Here is a 26695-nt window from a genome sequence, read left to right on the forward strand (position 1 = left end):
TGCACATGCCTCATATAAAAAACATGATGGAAGGGAATTCTTTTTAGTGTCCTATTCTTCAGGAAACAGCACATCTGCAGCAGAGCAGCATAAAATTCTACATATTCTAGAGAAGAATCCATTTCCTACATATCTCTTAATAAAATAAACAGGTAAAGTCTAATTTCAGCCACATGATGATAGAGAATAACACTCAAAGACAGCATATTCCAGACACTCATTTTTTTTTCCTCCCTTAAGAAGCACATGTAACACAAGCCCTGTTACTTTTCTGTGCAGAATAACACACAGTGTCTTTAGGGTACAATGCCTTTAATTGGAAAAGCCATTATGATTTCATTAAAATCTGGCTGCAAGCTAGCTTTTTCATTGTAGCATAGTTAAAAGCTCAAGCTTTAAAGTGTCACAGATTTAGTTCAAATCTTGGTTCCACCAGCTAAGTTAGCTTAGATAGTTTACTTACCCTATCTGAGACTCTGTATACCTTAAGGAGTGGGAATAATAATAGTACCAACCTCACGGTATTGCTCTGTGAGGTTTAAACATAATGATGCTTCTAACATGCTTGGTAATGAGGAAATAATCAATGAAAGTTGTTTGTACTGGCTCATTAACTATTCCAAAGCTGACCTGAGCTATATTTTTCTGTCTCCAATCTTTTAAATGCCTTTCTACAGAATGAAATCCTTAAAAACTTAGCCTAAATGTATCCTTCCACATAAAACCTTACAAGACTCCCTATCTGGAAATGAGTTCTTTTTCCTAGGAACAACCTTTGTGCTTCACAAAGGGTACTTTCTAATTGTTCAGGACTCTTACAGCATCTGTGAACGTAAAAGGAGTTATTAGGCTCCTTGAAAGTATAATCACCTCTATTCATTTTTATATACTTCAGCCCCTACCACAGTGCTCTGTACATTCTAAGTTATGAATAAAGTCATCGTCAACAAAATTGAGAGTAATTATTAAAATAAAGAATATGAAACCAGCCTGGCCAACATAGCAAAACTCTGTTTCTATAATAAAATTAGCCGGATTTTGGTGCAGCACACCTGTAATCCCAGCTACTCAGGAGGATAAAGCACAAGAATCGCTTGAACGCAGAAGGTGGAGGTTGCAGTAAGCCAAGATCACACCACTGCACTCCAGCCTGGGTGACACAGCAAGACCTTGTCTCCAAAACAAAACAAAAAAAATTGGATGGATGGACAAGCAGATGGGCAGATATGTGGAAAAAACAGATACAGTAAAATGTTTATGATAAAATCTAGGTGTGAGTATATAGGAATTCACTGTAAAAACTTTTCTCCCAATTTTCTCTATGGTTAAATTTTTTCATCATAAAACTTTTGGGGAAACCAGGAACCAGTTTGATGTTGACAGAACATTATTTTTCACCTCTTTTTTCTATTTTCTAAGTTTTCTATAATGTACTATAGTCTTTTTAATTTTAAGCGTTTTTAAAAGAAAGCAAATTAGATTTTCTGGCAAGATGGCCAAATAGGACAGCTCCAGCGCATAGCTCCCAGCAAGAGCAACATGGAAGATGGGTGATCTCCACATTTCCAACTGAGGTACTTGGTTCATCTCACTGGGACTGGTTAGGCAGTGGGTACAGCCCAAGGAGGGCCAGCCAAAGCAGGGTGGGACATCACCTCACCAAGGAAGCACAAGGGGCCAGGGAACTCCCTCTCCTTGCTGAGAGAAGCCATTAGGGACTTTTGCTGGCACCCTGGCACTCTGGTTCAGATACTGTGCTTTTCCCATGGTCTTCATAACCCACAGATCAGGAGATTCCCTCCAGTGCCTACAACACCAGCACCCCCAGCTTCCAACATAAAAATGGGCAGCTGTTTGGGAAGACATTGAGCTAGCCACAGCAGTTTTTTTTTTTTTGTTTTCATACCCCAGTGGTGCCTGGAATGCCACTGAGACAGAACCGCTCATTTCCCTAAGAGGAGCTGAAGCCAGGGAGCCAAGTGATCTGGCTTGGTGGGTTCCACCCCCATGAAGACCAGCAAGCTAAGATTCACTGGCTTGAAATTCTCATAGTCAGCTCAGCAGTCTGAGCTGACTTGGGATGATCAAGCTCGGTGGGGAGTGGGGTGTCCACCATTGCTGAGGCTCCAGTAGGCAGTTTTAACCTCATCTATGGAAACAAAATCCCCTGGAAGTTTGTGGGACAGCTCCAGCAGACTTAAATGTCCCTGCCTGGCAGCTCTGAAAGGAGCAACAGATCTCCCAGCACAGCGCTGGAGCTCTGATAAGGGACAGACTGCCTCCTCATGTGGCTCTCTGACCCCTGTGCATCCTGGCTAGGAGACACCTCCCAGCAGGGGCTGACAGACATCTCAGCCAAGAAAGCTCTGGCTAGCATCTGGCAAGTACACTTCTGGGACGAAGCTAGCAGAGGAAGGAACAGGCAGCAATCTGTGCTGTTCTGCAGCCTCCACTGGTGATTCCCAGACAAGTGGGGTCTGGAATGGACCTCCAGCAAAATCCAGAAGACCGGTAGCAGAGGGGCCTGATTGTTAGAAGGAAAACTAACAAACAGAAAGAAATAGTTTCAACATCAACAGAAAGGATGTCCACTCAGAGACCCCATCCAAAGGTCATCAACTTCAAAGACCAAAGGCAGATAAATCCACAAAGATGGGAAGAAACCAGTGCAAAAAGGCTGAAAACTCCAAAAACCAGAATGCCTCTTCTCTTCCAAGGGATCACAACTCCTCACCATCAAGGGAACAAAACTGGAAGGAAAATGAGTTTGACAAATTGACAGAGGCAGGATTCAAAAGGTGGGTAATAATGAATTTCTCTGAGCTAAAAGAACATGTTCTAACCCAATGCAAAGAAACTAAGAACCTTGAAAAAAGGTTAAACAAAATGCTAACTAAAACCAGTGTAGAGAAAAACATAAATGACTTGATGGAGCTGAAAAACACAGCACGAGAATTTCATCAAGTATATAAAACAACACGAGAATTTCATGAAGTATACACAAGTTTCAATAGCTGAATTGATCAAGTAGAAGAAAGGCTATCAGAGACTGAAGATCAAGCAATGAAATAAAGCAAGAAGGCAAGATTAGAGAAAAAAGAGCAAAAAGAAATGAACAAAGCCTCAGAGAAATATGAGATTATGTGAAAAGACCAAATCTACGTTTGATTGGTGTACCTGAAAGTGAAGGGGAGAATGAAACCAAGTTGGAAAACACTCTTCAGGGTATTATCCAGGAGAACTTCCCCAACCTAGCAAGGTAGGCCAACATTCAAATTCAAGAAATACAGAAAACACCACAAAGATACTACTTGAGAAGAGCAACCCCAAGACACATCATTGTCAGATTCACTAGGGTTGAAATGAAGGAAAAAACACTAAGGACAGCAAGAGAGAAAGGTTGGGTTACTCACAAAGGGAAGCCCATAGACTCACAGCAGAACTCTCAGCAGAAACCCTACAAGCCAGAAGAGAGTGGGATACAATACCCAACATCCTTAAAGAAAAGAATTTTCAGCCCAGAATTTCCCATCCAGCCAAACTAAGCTTCGTAAGTGAGGGAGATATAAAATCCTTTACAGACAAGCAAATGCTGAGAGATTTTGTCACCACAAGGCTTGCCTTACAAGAGCATCTGAAGGAAGAGCTAAACAACAACCAGAACCAGCCACTGCAAAAACATACCAAATTGTAAAGACCATCAACACTACAAAGAAACTGCATCAACTAATGGGCAAAACAACCAGCTAGCATCAAAATGACGGGAGCAAATCCACACATAACAATATTAACCTTAAATGTAAATGGGCTAAATGCCCCAATTAAAAGACACAGACTGGCAAATTGGATAAAGAGTCAAGACCCATCGGTGTGCTGTATTCAAGAAACCCATCTCACGTGCAAAGACACACACAGGCTTAAAATAAAGGGATAGAGGAAGATTTACCAAGCAAATGGAGAACAAAATAAAAGCAGGGGTCACAAGTTTCTGATAAAACAGACTTTAAACCAACAAAGGGCAAAAGAGACAAAGGAGGGCATTACATAATGGTAAAGGGATCAATGCAACAAGAAGAGCTAACGATCCTAAATAGATACGCACCCAATACAGGAGCACCCAGATACATAAAGCAAGTTCTTAATGATCTACCAAGAGACTTAGACTCCCACATAATGGTAGTGGGAGACTTTAACACCCCACTGTCAATAGTAGATAGACTAACGAGACAGAAAATTAACAAGGCTATCCAGACTTGAACTCAGATCTGGACCAGGTGAACCTAATAGACATCTACAGAACTCTCCACCCCAAATCCACAGAATACGCATACTTCTCAGCACCACAGAACACTTATTCTAAAATTGACCATATAATTGGAAGTAAAACACTCCTCAGCAAATGCAAAAGAATGGAAATCATAACAACAGCTTCTCAAACCACAGTGCAATCAAGTTAGAACTCAGAATTAAGAAACTCATTCAAAACCCACACAACTGCATGGAAACTGAACAACCCGCTCCTGAATTACTACTGGGTAAATAATGAAATGAAGGCTGAAATAAAGATGTTCTTTGAAACCAATGAGAATAAAGACACACTGTACCAGAATCTCTGGGACACATTTAAAGCAGTGTGTAAAGGGAAATTTAAAGCACTAAATGCACACAAGAGAAACAAGGAAAGATCTAAAATCGACACTCTAACATTACAATTAAAACAACTAGAGAAGCAAGATCAAACAAATTCAAAAGCTAGCATAAGACAAGAAATAACTAAGATCAGAGCAGAACTGAAGGAGATGGAAACACAAAAAAACCTTCAAAAACGGTCAATGAATCCACAAGCTGGTTTTTTTTTTTTTGAAAAGGTCAACAAAATAGATTAGACTGCTAGCCAGGCTAATAAAGAAAAAAAGACAGAAGAATCAAATCGTTGCAATAAAAAACAACAAAGGGGATCTCTGATCCCACAGAAATACAAACTACCCTCAGAGAATACTATAAACACCTCTATGCAAATAAACCAGTAAATCTAGAAGAAATGGATAAATTCCTGGACACATACATCCACCCAAGACTAAACCAGAAAGAAGTAAAATTCCTGAATAGTCCAATAGCAAGGTCTGAAATTGAGGCAGCAATAAATAGCCTACCAACCAAAAAAAGTCCAGTGCCAGACGGGTTCACAGCCAAATTCTACCAGAGGTACAAAGAGAAGCTGGTACCATTCCTTCTGAAACTACTCCAAACAACAGAAAAAGAGGGAATCGTCCCTAACTCATTTTATGAGGCCAGCATCATCCTGATATCAAAACCTGGCACAGACACAACTAAAAAAGAAAATTTCAGGCCAATATCCACCATGAACATTGATGCAAAAATCCTCAATAAAATACTGGCAAACTGAATCCAACAGCACCTCAAAAACTTTAGCCATCACGATCAAGTTGGCATCATCCCTGGGATTCAAGGTTGGTTCAACATATCCAAATCCATAAGCATAATCCATCACATAAACAGAACCAATGACAAAAACCACATGATTATCTCAATAGGATGCAGAGAAGGCCTTCAACAAAATTCAACAGCCCTTTATGCTAAAAACTCTCAGTAAACCAGGTATCAATGGAACAAAATCTCAAAATAATAAGAGCTATTTATGACAAACCCACAGCCAATATCATACTGAATGGGCACAAACTGAAAGCATTTCCTTTGAAAACCAGCATATGGCAAGGATGCCCTCTCTCACCACTCCTATTCAGTATTGGAAGTTCTGGCCAGGGCAATCAGGCAAGAAAAAGAAATAAAGGGGAGATCTGAAGATCCACGATGGCCAATTAGAAACAACTCCAGTGAACACCATCCAGCGAGAGAGATGCAGAAATACAGAGATCTCCTAGCTCCAACCCAGGTACCAGGTGCATTTCAACGGTTCTGGTCCAATGGTGGGCAAAGCCCACTCAGGGCAGACCGAGGCAGGGAGGAGTGCTGCTTCACCCAGAAAGTGCATCTGACTGGCTAGTCGGAGGCTCCCCCTCTGGCACTCTGGTCCAGACACAGCGCTTCCCCTAAACCCTCAGCAATACACAGAACAGGGGATCATTGCCAGTCAAGTGCTGGGAATTACAAGCCCAGAGTTGAATAAGAGCCTGCAGACTGAGCTATCACCCCCTCCCCCTGCCAGGAGAGAGAGGGAGTTATAAGTGGGAGCAGCTGGGCGGGCCCCTACCCCATGACTAGAAAGAGAGGAAGCTGAAAGGGGAAGATGGCTGGGTGCAGCTGGGTGGGTCTCTACCCTCTCCCACAAACCCGAGAGGGCTGAAGCTCTGACTCTAGTGAGTTGCGCAGCCAGTGCCACAGTCTGAGATGAACCCTGAATGATCCAGTCCAGTGAAGGAAGGGCACAACCCACCACTAAAGGGGTGAGACTGGACTACATGTTTTAACAAAAAACACAGAAAGCCTGCATAGCAATGGGACGGCATTCTTGACAACCCAGCAGCGCGTACAGGTCACTGGAAGAGGCAGTCCTAAACCCCCAGTACAAACAAAAAAGATACAGGAAGCTTCCCTAGTAACCTGGAGTCCCTAGAAACCCAATAGCGCCTCCACAGGCAGACAAGCGACCTAATCAAGCAGCTCCCTGACACCACAGCCAGGTAAATCCACAAAGATGGGGAAAAACCAGCGCAAAAAAAGATGAAACCAAAGACCAGAACACCTATTCTCCTTCAAGGGATCACAACTCCTCAACAACACAGGATCGATCACAACTTGACTGAGGAATGCGACAAATTGACAGAAACACGCTTCAGAAGGTGGATGATAATAAACTTTTCTGAGCTAAAGGAACATGTTCTAACTCAATGCAAAGAAACCAAAAACCTTGAAAAAAGGTTAGACAAAATGCTAACTAGAATAACCAGCTTAGAGAAGAACATAAACAGCTTGATGGAGTTGAAAAACACGGCACAAGAACTGCGTAAAGCAAACACAAGTTTTAATAGCTGAATCAATCAAGCAGAAGAAAGGATATCAAAAGACTGAAGATCAACTTAATGAAATAAAAAGAGAAGGCAAGACAAGAAAAAAAGAGTGAAAAGAAATGAACAAAGCCTCCAAGAAATATGGGATTATGTGAAAAGACCTTATCTATGCTTGATCACTGTACCTGAATATGATGGGGAGAATGAATCCAAGCTGGAAAACACGCTCCAGGATATTATCCAGGAGAATTTCCCAAGCCTAGCAAGGCAGTCCAAATTTCAAATTCAAGAAATACAGAGAACTCCACAAAGATATTCCTCAAGAAGAGCAACCCTAAGGCACATAATCATCAGATTCACCAGGGTTGAAATGAAGGAAAAATGCTAAGGGCAGCCAGAGAGAAAGGCAGGTCACCCACAGAGGAAAGCCAATCAGACTCAGAGCAGACCTCTTGGCAGAAACCCTACAAGCCAAAAGAGAGTGGGGGCCAATATTCAACATCCTTAAAGGAAAGAACTTTCAACCCAGAATCTCATAATCCAGCCAAACTAAGCTTCGTAAGTGAAGAAGAAATAAAATTCTTTATGGAAAAGGAATTATTGAGAGATTTTTGTCACCACCAGACCTGCCCTACAAGAGCTCCTGAAAGAAACACTAAGCACAGAAATACTAAGTACCAGTCACTGCAAAAGCAAACCAGTTGGCAAAGACCAAAAATGCAATGAAGAAAATTAGTAAACTAATGAGAAAGAAAACCAGCCAGTAACAAAATAGCAGGATCAAATTCACCCATAACAATATTAACACTGAATGTAAATGGCCTGAACGCCCCAATCAAAAGACACAGACTGGCAAACTGGATAAAAAGTCAGAACCCATCGGTGTGCTGTATTCAGGAAACCCATCTCACGTACAAAGACACAAACAGACTCAAAATAAAGGGATGCAAGATTTACCAAGCAAATGGAGAAAAAAAAAAAGCAGGGGTTGCAATCCTAGTCTCTGATAAAATGGACTTCAAACCAACAAAGATCAAAGAAGGACACCACATAATGGTAAAAGGATCAATCCAACAGGAAGAGCTAAGTATCCTAAACATATACACCCCCAACACAGGAGCACCCAGATACATAAAACAAGTTCTTCACGACCTAAAACGAGATTTAGACTCCCACACAATAATAGTGGGAGACTTCAACACTCCACTGTCAATATTAGACAGGTTAACGAGACAGAAAGTTAACAAGGATATCCAGGACCTGAATGCAAAGCTGGACCAAGTGGACCTAATAGACATATACAGAACGCTCCACCCTAAATCCACAGAATACACATTTTTCTCAGCACCACGTTGCACTTACTCTAAAATTGACCACATCATTGGAAGCAAATGCGAAAGAACAGAAATCATAACAAAGTCTATCAGACCACAGTGCAAGCAGACTAAAACTCAGGATCAAGAAACACACTCAAACTTGCATAACCACTTGGAAGCTGAACAACTTGCTTCTGAGTGTCAACTAGATAAACAATGAAATGAAGGCAGAAATAAAGATGTTGTTCGAAACCAACCAGAATGAAGACACAACTTACCAGAATTTCTGGGAAACCTTTAAAGCAGTGTCAAGAGGGAAATTTATAGCAATAAATGCCCACCAGAGAAGGGAGAAAAGATCTAAAATCGACACCCTATCATCAAAATTGAAAGAGCTAGAGGAGCAAGATCAAGAAAACTCAAAAGCTAGCAGAAGACAAGAAATAACTAAGATCAGAGCAGAACTGAAGGAGCTAGAGACACAAAAAAACCCTTTGAAAAATCAGTAAATCCAGGAGCTAGTTTTTTGAAAAGATCAACAAAATAGATTGCTAGCCAGATTAATAAAAAAGAAAAGGGAGAAGAATCAAACAGATGCAATAAAAAAATGATAAAGGGGATATCACCACTGATCCCACGGAAATACAAACGACCATCAGAGATTACTAAAAACAGCTTTACTTACATAAAGCAGTAAACCAGGAAGAAATGGATAAACTCCTAGACACTTGTAATCTACCAAGACTAAACCAGGAGGAAGTTGAAACCCTGAATAGACCAGTAACAAGGGCTGAAACAGAGGCAGCAATCAACAGCCTACCAACCAAAAAAAGTCCAGGTCCAGACGGGTTCACAGCCGAATTCTACCAGATGTACAAAGGAGCTGGTTCCATTCCTTCTGAAACTGTATCAAACTATACAAAAGGAGGGAATCCTCCCTAACTCATTTTATGAGACCAACATCATCCTGATACCAAAACAAGGGAGAGACTCAACTAAAAAAGAAAACTTCAGGTCAATATCCATGATGAACATAGATGCAAAAATCTTCAATAAATTACTGGCAAACAGATTGCAACAGCACGTCAAGCAGCTTATCCATCACAATCAAGCAGGCTTCAACCCGGGGATGCAAGGCTGGTTCAACATATGCAAATCTATAAATGTAATCCGCCACATAAACAGAACCAAAGACAAAAACCATATGATTATCTCAATAGGTGCAGAGAAGGCCTTTGATAAAATTCAACAGCCCTTCATGCTAAAAACTCTCAATAAACTAGGTAATGATGGAACGTATCATAAAATGGTAACAGCTATATACGACAAACCTACAGCCAGTATCATATAGAACAGGCAAAAGCTGGAGGAATTCCCTTTGAAATCAAGCACTAGACAAGGATGCCCCCTCTCACCACTCCTGTTCAACACAGTATTGGAAGTTCTAGAAAGAGCAATCAGGCAAGAAAAAGAAATAAAGGGTATTCAATTAGGAAAAGAGGAAGTCAAACTGTCTCTATTTGCAGATGACATGAATGTATATCTAGAAGATCCCATTGTCTTAGTGTAAAATCTTCTCAAACTGATAAGCAACTTCAGGAGAGTCTCAGGATACAAAATCAATGTGAAGAAATCACAAGCATTCCTATATACCAATAACATACAGAGAGCCAAATCAAGAGCAAACTCCCATTCACAATTGCTACAAAGAGAATAAAATACCTAGGAATACAACTAACAAAGGATGTAAAGGACCCCTTCAAGGAGAACTACAAACCACTGCTCAATGAAATAAGAGAGAACACAGCCAGACAGAGAAACATTCCATGCTCATGGTTAGGAAGAATCAATATCAAGCAAATGGCCATTCTGCCAAAGTAATCTATAGATTCAATGCTATCCCCATCTAGCTACCAATGACCTTCTTCACAAAACTGGAAAAAAACACTTTAAACTTCATATGGAATCACAAAAGACCCCGCATAGCCAAGACAATCCTAAACAAAAAGAACAAAGCTGGAGGCATCACACTGCCAGACAACAAAGTATACTACAAGTCTACAGTAATCAAAACAGCATGGTACTGGTACCAAAACAGAGACACAGACCAATGGAACAGAACAGAGACACCAGAAGAAACACCACACATCTACAACCGTCTGATCTTTGACAAACCGAGCAAAAACAAGCAATGGGGAAAGGACTCCATGTTTAATAAATGGTGCTGGGAAAACTGGCTAGCCATGTGCAGAAAGCAGAAACTGGACCCCTATCTGTTACCTTACACTAAAATTAACTCCAGATGGAGCAAAGATTTAAACATAAAACCTAACACCATAAAAACACTAGAAGAAAACATAGGCAAAACCATCCAGGACATAGGCATAGGCAAGGACTTCATGACTAAAACACCAAAAGCAATGGCAATAAAAGCCAAGATAGACAAATGGGATCTAACTAAACTCCAGAGCTTCGGTACAACAAAAGAAACCATCATTAGAGTGAACCGGCAACCAACAAAATAGGAAAAAATTTGTGTAATCTACTCATCTGACAAAGGGCTAATACCCAGAATCTACAAAGAACTAAAACAGATATACAAGAAAAAACAAACAACCCCATTCAAAAGTAGGTGAAGGATATGAACACTTTTCAAAAGACATATATGAGGCCAAGAAACATGAAAAAATGCTCATCATCACTGGTCATTAGAGAACTGCAAATCAAAATCACACTAAGATATCATCTCATGCCAGTTAGAATGGTGATCATTAAAAAATCTGGAGACCCAGACGCTGGAGAGGATGTGGAGAAATAGGAACACTGTTAGATAGTTGGTGGGAATGTAAATTATGGAAGACAGTGTGGCAATTTCTCAAGGATCTAGAAATAGAAATTCCATTTGGACCCAGCAATCCCGTTACTGGGTATATATCCAAAGATCTATAAATCGTTCTACTATAAAGACACATGCACACATATGTTCACTGCAGCCCTGTGTACAACAGCAAAGACCTGGAAACAACCCAAATGCCCATCAACGATAGACTGGACAAAGAAAATGTGGTACATACACACGATGGAATACTATGCAGCCATAAAAAAATGATGAGTTTGTGTCCTTTGTAGGGACTTGGATGAATCTGGAAACCATCGTTCTCAGCAAACTGACACAAGAACAGAAAGCCAAACACTATGTTCTCACTCATAGGTGGGTGTTGAACAACAAGAACACATAACTCAGGGAGAGAAGCATAATACACTGGGGGCAGTTGGGAGGGAGTAGGGAAGAGACAGTCAGGGGTGGGACGGATAACATGGGGAGAAATGCCAGATATAGTATGTACCTAAAGTAAAATAAAAATAAAATGAAATAAAGGGTATTCAATTAGGAAAACAGAAAGTCAAATTGTCTCTATTTGCAGACGACATGACTATATATTTAGAAGACCCCATTGTCTTGGCCCAAAATCTCTTTAGCAAAGTCTCAGGATACAAAATCAATGTGCTAAAATCAAACATACCTGTACACCAATAACAGACAAACAGAGAGCCAAATCACAAGTGAATCCCCATTGCCTTGGCCCAAAATCTCTTTAGTGAAGTCTCAGGATACAAAATCAGTGTGCTAAAAATCAAACATACCTGTACACCAATAACAGACAAACAGAGAGCCAAATCACAAGTGAATCCCCATTCACAATTGCTACAAAGAGAATAAAATACCTAGGAATACAATAAAAAAGGAAGTGAAGGGCCTCTTCAAGAACTACAAACCAATGCTCAAGGAAGTAAGAGAGGACACAAAAAGATGGAAAAATATTCCATGCTAATGGTTAGGAAGAATCAGTATGGTGAAAATAGCTATAATGCCCAAAGTAATTTATATATTCAATGCTATTCCCATCAAGCTAACCCTTGACTTTCTTCACAGAACTGAGGGAGAAAAGCCTCAAGTTTCATATGGAACCAAAAAAGAGCACACATAGCCAAGGCAATACTAAGAAGAAGAAGAAGAAAAAAAACCCCCACAAAGCTGGAGGCATCATGCTACCTGACTTCAAACTATACTACAAGGCTACAGTAATCAAAACAGCATGGTACTGGTACCAAAACAGAGATATAGACCAATGGAACAGAGCTGAGGCCTCATAAATAACACTACCCATCTACAACCATCTAATCTTTCACAAACCAGACAAAACCAAGGAATAGGGAAAGGATTCCCTATTTAATAAATCGCATTGGGAAAACTGGCTAGCTGTATGCAGAAAGCTAAAATTGGATCCTTTCCTTACACCTTATACAAAAATTAACTCTAGATGGATTAAAGATTTAAACATAAGACCTAATACCATAAAAACCCTAGATGAAAACCTAGGCAATACCATTCAGGACATAGGCATGGGCAAGGACTTCATAACTAAAACACTAGCAGCAATGGCAACAAAAGCCAAAACAGACAAATGGGATCTAATTAAACTTAAGAGCTTCTGCACAGCAAAAGAAACTATCATCAGAGTGAACTGGCAACCAACAGAATGGGAAAAATTTTTGCAATCTACCCATCTGACAAAGGGCTAAAATCCAGAATCCACAAAGAACTAAAACAAATTTACATGAAAAACAACCCCATCAAAAAGTGGGTGAAGGATATGAACAGACACTTCACAAAAGAAGACATTTATGCAGCTAACAAATATGAAAAAAAGCTTATCATCACTGGTCATTAGAGAAATGCAAATCAAAACCACAATGAGATACCATCTCATGCCAGTTAAAATGGCGATCATTAAAAAAATCAGGAGACGATAGATGATAGAGAGGATGTAGAGAAACAGGAATGCTTTTACACTGTTGGTGGGAGTGCAAATTAGTTTAACCATTATGGAAGACAGTGTGGTGATTCCTCAGGATCTAGAACTAGAAATACCATTTGACCCAGCAATCCCATTACTGGGTATATATCCAAAGAATTATGAAACATTCTATTATAAAGACATATGCACACATATGTTTGCTACAGCACTGTTCACAACAGCAAAGACTTGGAAACAACCCAAATGCCCATCAATGATAGACTGGATAAAGAAAATGTGGCACATATATACCATGGAATACTATGCAGCCATAAAAAAGGATGAGTTCATGTCCTTTGCAGGGACATGGATAAAGCTGGAAACCATCATTCTCAGCAAACTGATACAAGAATAGAAAACCAAACACTGCATGTTCTCACTCATAGGTGGGTGTTGAACAATGAGAACACATGGATACAGGGAGGGGAACATCACACACCAGGGCTTGTCTCGGGCTGGGGGACTAGGGTAGGGATAGTGGGGGTGGGGAGCTAGGGGAAGGACAGCCTTAGAAGAAATACCTAATGTAGATGACAGGGTGATGGATGCAGCAAACCACCATGGAAAGTGTTACCTATGTAACAAATCTGCACGTTCTGTGCATTCACCCCAGAACTTAAAGTATAATAATAATAATAACAATAATAATAATAATAATAGGAAGCAAATTAATGACACTAAAATAATCAAATGTAAGTGATTTTAAAACAAGTTAAAAACCTCATTTTAGATTCAATAAAAGTTAAAATATTCGCTGTATTTGTTATACTGTCATATAATTCAGTAAGAATCTAAAAAATTTGGATATACAGCAAGTCACTGTTTTCAAACTAATTAAAAACATTTAAAACTAATTAAATATGCTATTAAAAAGTTTTTTCTTTTTATGCCTTAAACTTCTCTTATACTCAAAAGCCTCCCTCATGTCATTCTGTTAATGTATGTTCATTAAAAGTACATCATTTCTTAGATTCTAATAACCAATAAAGATAGTATTACTTAAGAAAGCTGAGTTGGCTGTTTACTGTCAAAAGGGTTTTATCTGCAGAAAAGCAAAAGTTTTATGCCAGGTGCTAGTCAACTGTGTCTTGTTAATTTCCAAAATAAACAGAGGGGAGTGCCATGCAATTTCCATTACACACACTTCACCATTAGTATCAGGGTTTATTAGCTTGACAGTGCTCCAGGAATAATGGTTTCATTCCTCACTGAAATAAAATAATGTGCCACATAACTCAGCAATGCAAAACTTCTGAAAAATGTTGTCACGTTAAACAGGGTCATATTTTTCAGTTTCGATTATGCCAAAACAAAGGCCAATTGCTGAAAAAACTCACTTTGGATATGGAGAATTCTCACATGGACTTCAGACTTACCTCATTGCTATGTCATATGATTCTGGATGAATACAAGTCTGGTCCAAAGGATTTGGCTTCAGTAAAACATTCACTGCAGTTTTGCTCTTCTTTTTTCCCTGCTTCTCATTTGTGACCTCAACGTCTGCTAAAGATGTCACAGCAACTCCTTGAATTTGGCCTGGAGATTCAGTTTGCTGACTATGTAAAACCAGAAGAAAAAAAAAACACATTTAAAAAAAAGAGGGAAGGTTGGGCAGAAAAGTCTTCCAATTAAAATGTGCTTATTTCTCTGTCATACAAATATACAACAACAGCAACCAGATTCTGATCTTTCATTTCATAGAAAGTACCACTTATTTGTTTAAATCACTGGTAAAAGGGCTTTCTATTACCTAAAGCCAAAAACATTCTTAACTGATTGTCTATATAATTAGCATTCTAGGAGAGAAAAGAGGAAAATAAAGGGAAATAAAATAATAATAATATTTCTCCGAGCTAAAAAAAACAAGCTCTCAAAGAATACTATTTAGTATAGAATAGGATGAACAGAAAAAGATTCATACTTGGCCAGGCATGGTAGCTCACGCCTGTAATCCCATCACTTTGGGAGGCCAAGGTGGGGAGATCACCTAAGGTCAGGAGTTCAAGACCAGCATGGCCAACATGATGAAACCCTGTCTCTACTAAAAATACAAAAACTAGCCCAGCATGGTGGCGCATGCCTGTAGTCCCAGCTACCTGGAAGGCTGAGGCAGGAGAATTGCGTGAACCTGGGAGGCAAAGGTTTCAGGAAGCTGAGATCCTGGCACTGCACTCCAGTCTGTGCAACACTGGGAGAGACTGTCTCAAGAAAATCAAGAATATAAGTAATTTTAAAAATTCTAAAAGGCTTTCAAGGGAGAAAACTAAAACAATACTTCAAAAGGATCTAGAATTAGACTAGCATCAGATTTCTCACTGGAAAACAGCAGATATCCGAACACAGTGGAACAGTACCTTAAAAGTTCTAAGAGAAATGATTTTGAATCTAGAATCACATACCTAGTCAAATTCACATTCGAACAGGAGGGCAAATTGAAATCATTTGCAGGTATGTAAGTACTTAAGAATAACCCAGACAACCTCTCTAAAAAGAATTTCTTAAGGATAAACTCTAGCAAACACCAATAAATCAAAGAAAAATGATTAATGAACTATAAGAAACAGTAGTAGGTATAGAAACCATAAATTATAATAACATAAATATAAGATATGCTCTCTGTATATCTACCTATAGATATCTATCTCTCTTTCTATAGCTATCTGTATCTGTATCTATATCTCTCTATATATGATATAGATATGATATAGAGATACAGAGTATTATATAGAGATACATATGTTATTATATATATGGGTAGATATTGATACAGATATATATAGAGAGAAGAGAGAGACAGGCTGAAACTAAAATCCCAAGTCATCTTATCATTGGGAAGGCTCCTGTTTCTAGCCTTCTCTAAGAGGACAGACACACCTATTAATTCCAGAGGTCAGTCCAAAACAAATTTAAGGATTATCAAAAGAACAGAAGATGTACAACTTTGAAATCAGTAAGGAGAGAGAAAGATGAGATGGGAAAACAAAGAGAGGAACAGAGAAAATTTGTTAACTAATAAATCTAATAAATAGCATAAAAGGAAAAGAATTAACAGAAAACATGATGAAGGAAAAACACATAGGAAGAATAAGCCCAAACGTATACATAAATACAACAAATATGAATGTATTAATATCAGATTGAGTAAAACTATGAAATCTAGCTGTATGTTTCCAAGAGCCACATCAAAAATTAAATGTCATACAAAGTATAAAAATTAAATAAAATATCAGGCATATTTTGAAAAGGCAAATATACTAACATTGCTAGCAAATAACTTTCAAAACAAAAAACATTAAATGTGGTAGCAATATTCCATTCTGAATAAATGTATGAACTATTCACGAGATGTAACAGTCACAAATCTTCAAGTACCTGATTATCAGCTGGAAAAATACAAGGCTTTAAAACAAGCTAAATGTTCATCAATAAGATACCGATTAGACTAAATTACAGCCCATCCATACAATTAAATATTATACAGACAATATAAAGAATAGAAAATAGAAATTTATATGTAATAATTTGGAAAGAGACATAGAAGACGGAAACAAGTAAGGCTAATTTCAAATAGCTGTAGAGCCTGATCCCTTGTGTATACATTTTTGAAATAATAAGCATATATATACAGGGTGACATAACTCTAAATTTACTTTCTGGAAGCAACATATGAAAAACTTTTTCAAGTGAGACTTGTGTGGTATCTTTTACTTTTTGTTCTTATTTTATACTGTGAGTTTCTTGGTATTTTGTTGTTGTTGTTGTTGCTGTTTTTGAGATAGATACCCAGGCTGGAGTGCAGTGGTATGATCTCGGCTCACTGCAACCTCCATCTCCTGAATTCAAGTGATTCTCCTGCCTCAGCCTCCTGGGTAGCTGGGATTACAGAAGAGTGACACCACATTCAGCTAATTTTTGTATTTTTAGTAGAGATGGGGTTTCGCCGTGTCGGCCAGGCTGGTCATGAACCCCTGACCTCCGGTGATCCACTGTGCCAGGCCTATGAGTTTTCTAGCCAAGTGTTCAAAGAACATATAAACTAGCAAAAACAGGATCATTTTATCTTCAATTTTTTTCAATTCTGGCATCTAGGTTTCATGATCTATTTAGAAAGAATTTCTATCACTCTAATGCTCTGCAAGAGTTTCCCATGTTTTCCTCCAGTACTTTTACAGTTTTACCTTTTTTTTTTTTTTTTTTTTTGAGACGGAGTTTCACTCTTGTTACCCAGGCTGGAGTGCAATGGCGCGATCTCGGCTCACCGCAACCTCCGCCTCCTGGGTTCAGGCAATTCTCCTGCCTCAGCCTCCTGAGTAGCTGGGATTACAGGCACGTGCCACCATGCCCAGCTAATTTTTTATATTTTTAGTAGAGACGGGGTTTCACCATGTTGACCAGGATGGTCTCGATCTCTCGACCTCGTGATCCACCCGCCTTGGCCTCCCAAAGTGCTGGGATTACAGGCTTGAGCCACCGCGCCCGGCCACAGTTTTACCTTTTTTTTTTGACATTTAAGTTTATGATAAATCTGTAATTTATTTGGGTATAGGAGTGAGTAGGGGGACTACAGCTTCCTCCACACATACTGAATTATTACCAGTTGTCATAATATCATTTATTAGATAATTATTCAATTTTTCCCTACCATTTGAAATGTCACCTTTACTATAAACTAAATTCTAACTATGTTTTGGTGGATTTCAGACCTTATTCTGTGCTATTTCTACATCAAAAACAAACTGTTTAATTACCACAGTTTTATAATGTATTCTACTAGTGAGGCTTAATCAGTCTTTTCCAGAATAAAGGTTATCTTCCATATGACCTCTATTATAATTTTGTCAAAAGAAAAAAATACATAAGAATTAACCAGGTAGTCCCAAAGTAGCAGATATGTAAAAGATATTCTTTCATGATTATACCATGCTAAGAAGTTTATCTAACAAGCTTTTGTGTTTCCAGGATTAGAAAGTAAGGAAATTTAGCTCTTGATCCATACAACTGATAATTAATGTCTGGTCCATTTTCAGTGAGGAGGGAGTCAGAAAACACACCTATGCTTAGGGAACAGCTATGGCAATATAAAGTGGTCATTTTGAAATCACAATCGTCACCTTATCTTGTACCAGTCCTTCACATTTGCTATACTCTAATTGTGCAGGCCTTTGCCTCATTTCCTGAATACACCAAAGTTGGTCCTGCCTTAGGACTGTGCACACTTAGTGTTCACTTTGCCTGGAATGCTTTCCTTCTGATTCTTGGAAGGCTGGCTCCTTCATTTCACTCAAACTCTGGTGAAATAAATTTTAAAAAAATAATGGCTCTGGGACTGCTGGGAAGATGGCCAACTAAGAACAGCTCAGGACTTTAGCTCCCAGTAAAAGTGCAGAGGGTGAGTGGATGCCGCATTTCCAGACGAATTTTTACCGCCCACAGACCAGGAGACTCCCAGGCAGAGGGGTCGCCAGCACCGCTGTTCCGGCCGGTGCAGCTGTTTTGGCCCCCGCGGCTGCTTTGACCACGCCCTGTTGCTGCGGTTCTCCGTACAAAAGCCACTGGTCTGGGAGCCCTCTTAGCTGGCGATTAGAGCCCTGAGACGGCAGAGTTGCCCATTCATCTGAAATAGTGAGCCAGGCCAGGAGATTCCTAGGCAAAAGAACCGACAGGAGCCTTGGCGCCGCTGTTTGAGCCGACTCAGTGAGTTGCAGCACGGGAAATCCCAGCGCCTTTTCAACAAGCGACTGGAACGCGGGGTTGTTCAACTTAAAAAATAAAAAAAAGACTCTGAGTCAGGGAGCCAGGTGATCAGGCTTGGTTGGTCCCACCCCCCCACCGCCAACAACAACAACAACGACAACAAAAACAGTAATTGAATACGCTCTGGGTTGAGCGTTTCACAGCAAGCACAGCTGAACCCGGTACGGTCGGCTCTGTGGGGGAGGGGTGTCTGCCATTACTGAGACTCTTCACCACTACAGAGGCAGGCCAGCGTTGCTGACCCAACCCGCCATTGCCGAGGCAACCTGCCACAACAGAGAGAGTCCGCCATAACAGAGGCGGGGACACCATTGCCGAGGCAGTTCTAACTACGCCCATATAAACAGGACTGCAGGGAATATCACACGGCAGCTGGTGGAGCCCACAGCAGCTCAGCAAAGCCTCTGCAGGAAGACAGTGACTAGGTGGGCTGTTAGCTGAGCAGGGCAGACCTGAAAGAAAAAACAAAAAGGGCAGGAGCACAACAGAAACTCATAAAGCCCTAACTTCCTGGGACAGAGCATCTGGGTACAAAAAGTGCTTTTTGAGTTCAGCTGCAGCAGAACTAAACGTACCTGCCCAGCAGCTCTGAACGAACAACGGAGCTCACAGCTCAGGACTTGAGCCCCAATAAAAGACAGACTGTCTCCTCAAGTAGCTCCCTGACACCCAGAGATCCAAAGAGTCACCTCATAAAGGAGAGAATGGACTGACAGTTGGCGAGCATCCTTCTGGGACAAAGATAGCAGAAGAGGAAACTGGTAGCAACCCTTACTATTCTGCAGCTGCTGCAGGTGATCCCCAGGCAAGCAGGGCCTGGAGAGGACCTCAGCGGTCCTACAGCAGAGGGGCCAGACTGTTAGAAGGAAAGCTAAAAAAAAAAGAAGTAACTTCAGCATCCATGAACCGGAAGCTCACTCAGAGACCCAATCTGAAAGACAGTAACTACAAAGACAACAGGTGGATAAACCCACAAAAATGGGAAGAAACCAGCACAAAAAGGATGAAAACTCCCGAAACCAGAACACCTCTCCTCCTAAAAGGGATCACAACTCCTCACCAGCAAGGGAACACGACCAGATGGAGAAGGAGTGTGATGAAATGACAGAATCAGACTTCAGAAGTGGGTAGTAAGAAACTACAGTGAGCTGAAAGAACATGTTCTAACCCAATGCAAAGAAACTAGGAACCTTGAAAAAAGATTGGATGAAATGCTAATGAGAATGGACAACAGAGAGAGGAATATAAGTGAATTGATGGAGCTGAAAAACACAACATGAGAACTTCGCGAAACATGCGAAAGTTTCAACAGCCGAATTGACCAAGCAGAAGAAAGGATATCAGAGGTCGAAGATCAACTCAATGAAATAAAAAGAGAAGGCAAGAACAGAGAAAAAAGCGCAAAAAGGAATGTACAAAAATCTTCAAGAAATGTGGGACTATGTGAAAAGACCTAATCTATCTTTGATAGGTGTACCTGAATGTGATGAAGAGAATGAATCCAAGCTGGAAAATACTCATCAGGATATTATCCAGGAAAGCTTCCCCAACCTAGCAAGGCAGGCCAATATTCAAATCCAGGAAATACAGAGAACACCACAAAGATATTCCTCAGGAAGAGCAACCCCAAGGCACATAATCCTCAGATTCACCAGGGTTGAAATGAAAGAGAAAATGCTAAGGGCAGCCAGAGAGAAAGGTCGGGTTACCCACAAAGGGAAGCCCATTAGACTCACAGCAGATCTCTCAGCAGAAACCCTACAAGCCAGAAGAGATTGGGGGCCAATATTCAACATCCTTAAAGAAAAGAACTTTCAACCCAGAATCTCCTATCCAGCCAAACTAAGCTTCATTAAGTGAAGGAAAAATAAAATCCTTTGCGAACAAGCAAGTACTCAGAGATTTCATCACCACCAAACCTGCTCTACAAGAACTCCTGAAAGAGGCTCTACACATATAAAGGAACAACCAGTACCAGCCACTCCAAAAACATACCAAATGGTAAAAGAGCATCAACAAAATCAAGAATCTGCATCAACTAACCAACAAAACAGCCAGGTAGCATCAAAATGACAGTATCAAATTCACACATAAAGACACTATCCCTAAACGTAACTGGACTAAATGCCCCAATCAAAAGACACAGACTGGCAAATTGGATAAAAAGCCAAAACCCATCAGTGTGCTGTATCCAGGAAACCCATCTTACATGCAAGGATACACAAAGGCTCAAAATAAAGGAATGAAGATCTACCAAGCAAATGGAGAGCAAAAAAAAGCAGGAGTTGCAATTCTCATCTCTGATAAAATAGACTTTAAAGCAACAAAGATCAAAAGAGACAAAAAAGGACATTATATAATGGTAAAAGGATCACTGCAACAAGAAGAGCTAACGATCCTAAATATATACGCACCCAATACAGGAGCACCCAGATACATAAGGCAAGTTCTTAATGACCTACAAAGAGACTCAGACTCCCACATAATAACAGTGGGAGACTTTAACACCCCATTGTCAATATTAGACAGATCAACCAGATAGAAAATCAACAAGGATATACAGGACCTGAACTCAGACCTGGAACAAGCAAACCTAATAGACATTTACAGAACTCTGCACCCCAAATCCACAGAATATACATTCTTCTCAGCACCACATCACACCTACTCTAAAATTGACCACATAATTGGCAATAAATCACTCCTCAGCAAATGCAAAAGAACGGAAATCATAACAAACAGTCTCTCAGACCACAGTGCAATCAAGTTAGAACTCAGAATGCAGAAACTAACTCAGAACTGCACAGCTTCATGGAAACTGAACAACTTGCTCTTGAATGTTGACTGGATACACAATGCAATGAAGGCAGAAATAAAGATGTTTGTCAAAAACCAATGAGAATGAAGACACAACATACCAGAATCTCTGGGACACATTTAAAGCAGTCTCTAGAGGAAAATATATAGCAATGAGTACCCACATGAGAAGGAGAGATCTAAAATTGACACCCTATCATCAAAATTGAAAGAGCTAGAGGAGCGAGATCAAAAAAACTCAAAACCTAGCAAAGACAGGAAATAACTAAGATCAGAGCAGAACTGAAGGAAATAGAGACACAAAAAACTCTTCAAAAAATCAATAAATCCAGGAGCTGTTTTTTTTTAAAAGATCAACAAAATAGACCACTAGCCAGATTAATAAAAAAGAAAAGAGAGAATAACCAAATTGATGCAATAAAAAACGATAAAGGGGATATCACCACAGATTCCACAGAAATCCAAACCATCATCAGAGATTATTACAAACAACTCTATGCACATAAACTAGTAAACCTAGAAGAAATGGATAAATTCCTGGACACCTGCATCCTCCCAAGCCTAAACCAGGAAGAAGTTGAAACCCTGAATAGACCAATAATAAGGTCTGAAGTTGAGGCAGCAATTAAGAGCCTACCACCCAAAAAAAGCCCAGGTCCAGATGGGTTCACAGCCGAATTCTACCAGACATACAAAGAGGAGCTGGTACCATTCCTTCTGAAACTATTCCAGACAATCCAAAAAGAGGGAATCCTTCCCAAATCATTTTATGAGACAAACATCATCCTGATACCAAAACCTGGCAGAGACTCAACAAGAAAAGAAAACTTCAGGCCAATATCCATGATGAACGTAGATGCAAAAATCTTCAATGAAATACTGGCAAGCCAATTGCAACAGCATATCAAAAAGCTTATCCACCATGATCAAGTAGGATTCATCCCAGGGATGCAAGGCTGGTTCAACATATGCAAGTCCATAAATGTAATTCACCATATAAACAGAACCAAAGACAAAAACCACATGATTATCTAAATTGATGCAGAGAAGGCCTTTGACAAAATTCAACAGCCCTTTATGCTAAAAACCCTCAATAAACTAGGTATTGACGGAACATATCTCAAAATAATAAAAGCTGCTATTTATGACAAACCAACAGCCAATATCATACTGAATGGGCAAAAACTGGAAGCATTCTCTTTGAAATCTGGCACTAAACAAGGATGCCCTCTCTCACCACTCCCTATTCAATACAGTACTGGAAGTTCTAGCCAGAGCAATCAGGCAAGAAGAAGAAATAAAGGGTATTCAAATAGGAAAGGAGGAAATCAAATTGTCTCTATTTGCAGATGACATGATTGTATATCTAGAAGACCCCATCGTCTCAGCCCAAAATCTCCTGAAACTGATAGACAACTTCAGCAAAGTCTCAGGATACAAAATCAACATGCAAAAATCACAACCATTCCTATACACCAGTTAACAGACTTCAAGAGAGTCAAATCAAGAACGAACTGCCATTCACAATTGCTACAAAGAGAATAAAATACCTAGGAATACAACTAACAAGGAACGTAAAGGACCTCTTCAAGGAGAACTACAAGCCACTGCTCAATGAAATAAGAGAGGACACAAACAGATGGAAAAACATTCCATGTTCATGGCTAGGAAGAATCAACATAGTGAAAATGGCCATACTTCCCAAAGTAATTTACAAATTCAACGCTATTCCCATCAAGCTACCAATGACCTTCTTCACAGAACTGGAAAAAAGCACCTTAAATTTCAAATGGAAGCAAAAGAGAGCCCGCATAGCCAAGTCAATTCTAAGCAAAAAGAACAAAGCAGGAGGCATCACACTACCGGACTTCAAACTATATTACAAGGCTACAGTAATCAAAACAGCATGGTACTGGTACCAAAACAGAGATATAGACCAATGGAACAGAACAGAGGCCTCAGAGGAAATAAAACATATCTACAACCATCCAATCTTCGACAAACCTGACAAAAACAAGCAATGGGGAAAGGATTCCCTGTTTAATAAATGGTGTTGGGAAAACTGGCTAGCCATGTGCAGAGAGCAGAAACAGGACCCCTTCCTGACACCTTACACTAAAATTAACTCCAGATCGATTAAAGACTTAAACATCAGACCTAACACCATAAAAACCCTAGAAGAAAATCTAGGCAAAACCATTCAGGACATAGGCGTAGGCAAGGACTTCATGACCAAAACGCCAAAAGCATTGGCAACAAGAGCCAAAATAGACAAATGGGACCTAATCAAACTCCACAGCTTCTGCATGGCAAAAGAAACAGTCAGTAGAGTGAATCGGCAACCAACAGAATGGGAAAAAATTTTTGCAGTCTACCCATCTGACAAGGGGCTGATATCCAGAATTTACAAAGAACTAAAATAGATCTACAAGAAAAAAACAAACAAGCTCATTCAAAAGTGGGCGAAGGATATGCACAGACACTTTATAAAAGAAGACATACAGGAGGCCAACAAACATATGAAAAAATGCTCATCATCATCACTGGTCATTAGAGGAATGCAAATCAAAACCACATTGAGATACCATCTCACACCAGTTAGAATGGCTATCATTAAAAAATCTGGAGACAACAGATGCTGGAGAGGGTGTGGAGAAATAGGAACACTTTTACACTGTTGGTGGGAGTGTAAATTAGTTCAACCATTGTGGAAGACAGTGTGGCGATTCCTCAATGACCTAAAAACAGAAATCCCATTTGACCCAGCAATCCCATTACTGGGTATATAGCCAAAGGATTATAAATCATTCTACTATAAGGACACATGCACACAAATGTTCATTGCAGCACTGTTTACAATAGCAAAGACCTGGAACCAACCCAAATGCCCATCGATGATAGACTGGATAAAGAAAATGTGGCACATATACACCATGGAATATTACGCAGCCATCAAAAATGATGAGTTCGTGTCCTTTGTAGGGACATGGATGAACCTGGAAACCATCATTCTCAGCAAACTGACACAAGAGCAGAAAATCAAACACCGCATGTTCTCACTCATAGGCGGGTGTTGAACAATGAGAACACATGGACACAGGGAGGGGAGCACTACACACTGGGGTCCATTGGGGGGAAATGGGGGAGGGACGGGGGGTGGGTAGGTGGGAAGAGATAGCATGGGGAGAAACGACAGATACAGGTGAGGGGAAGGAAGGCAGCAAACCACACTGCCATGTGTGTACCTATGTAACAATCTTGCATGTTCTCCACATGTACCCCAAAACCCAAAATGCAATTAAAAAATAATAATAATAATTGCTCTAAAGTAGTTGTATTACTCCCCTGAGACAGTGTCACGTATCCCTGCTTTAATTTTTATAGCACTTCTTGCCATCTGAAACTACTGATTTTACTAGTTTGCTTATTGTCTGTATCACGTTAAAATACAACTCCATGAGAAAGCAGAATTTGCTGACTTGCTCACTGCTGCATTCTCAATGCCTAGCAAAGGACAGGCACTCTACACTTAATGAAGGCATGAACAATGGACACTTAGAATTTACAGTAATCAGTAGCAGGCTGGGTAACAATAACAAGAGAGGAGGTTGACAAAAGAATCAAAGTGTATGCTTATAATTACCTGCAAAATGTTCGGATATAATCCTGGTTGATTCTGATGAAGCCAGCACACTGTTGGAAGGATTTCGGACCCAGCCCCTTCACTTTCTTCAGCTGTTCTCGGTTGATAAAGGGTCCATTTTTCTCTCGCCATTCAATAATATTTTTGGCTCTGTTGGCATTGAGTCCTGCAATATGCCTAAAAAAAAAAAAGGCAAACTAAAAAAAACAAAAATCTCATCTGAAAAGAGAATGATGTAAAACATTTGGATCATAAAAACAACTGCAATGACATATCCTCATATGTCTAAGTTAAATAATCCAAAAGGGAGTTAAATTTTAAAAATACAAAGAGAGAAAGAGTTGTCCAAGAGGAAAGAAGCACAACAGAATAAAAAAATAATGACAAAACCAATAGCTGTCACAAAGTTGCTGGTAAGCTGGCTGACCCTGATGCAAGAAAAAAATGTTCTTCAGAGTTTTTCTATACTATTCACATTCCTTATGTTTCTGAATAAAGTAATAATTTTGCCTATTTTTTTCCAGCATACATATAAAGTGAGTCAGAAGTTATAATCACTACAATTGTGTTGTACTACCTTTTTTGTGTGTTAGCCTGTTCTCAGTAATATGGAGCTGAACTACAGAAAGGTCCTTATCTATAACTGTCATGGTTAGTATAAATTACAAATAAATACTATATCATTAGGTAGTTTGTTTGGAATTAAAAGATTATTTCAGAAAATCTCCATCCTACTATGAAATTCCATATATAAAATTATGAAATGTTTGTAGCTATGTTAGAAAATCAACATCTTAAAATGTAAGAGATAGTTTCTGCTATACCTGTTTTAGTGAAAAAGGTACAGATCTGGAAATTTCATGCTGCATTAGCAGACTTGTGTAATAAATGCAAAACTATGAACAAAATAGCAGCTCTTCTAAAACCACAGGGGAAAAAAAGAGTATATAATGTGATCATAATATGATAAAAATTTTGACAGCTTTCTTGGGGAATCAGGGTAAAAATATGGTAACCATACCTTGAACCCTCAGAATTTATCTTTTGGTTACTGCCAGGTTTGACAGATGCATGCAAGAGACTGAACTAGTAAAAAAATCTCTGTTCTCATGTGGTGGGAAACAGCTCTTTTCCATGTTAACCTTACTTAAATTCTATTAGCAACACTAATGCACTCAATGGTTACCATATGCTTTTCACTTTAGACCTGGAATATTAAAAATGATAATGTGAACTGTTGTAATTCTTTTCTTAAATGTCTTCCCCTGATTATTTAAAGCAATGTATAAAGCCATAGATGTTCTATACTTGAAAACT

The 26695-nt window shown here is 39.5% G+C and overlaps 1 protein-coding gene across 1 annotated transcript in view; it reads right to left on the reverse strand.

The window, feature by feature from the left end:
- Positions 1-26695, reverse strand: part of SRBD1 (S1 RNA binding domain 1) — a 225238-nt gene that overhangs the window by 18545 nt on the left and 179998 nt on the right. Inside the window, exons 18-19 of the mRNA XM_003926752.4 lie at positions 25379-25555; positions 14541-14720 (exon numbers count right to left, since the gene is read on the reverse strand). Coding sequence (XP_003926801.1) covers positions 14541-14720; positions 25379-25555 — 357 coding nt within the window. The remainder of the gene's footprint in view (positions 1-14540; positions 14721-25378; positions 25556-26695) is intronic.

Source organism: Saimiri boliviensis, chromosome 1 (genome assembly GCF_048565385.1).
Source record: "Saimiri boliviensis isolate mSaiBol1 chromosome 1, mSaiBol1.pri, whole genome shotgun sequence".
Taxonomy (NCBI): Eukaryota; Metazoa; Chordata; class Mammalia; order Primates; family Cebidae; genus Saimiri; species Saimiri boliviensis.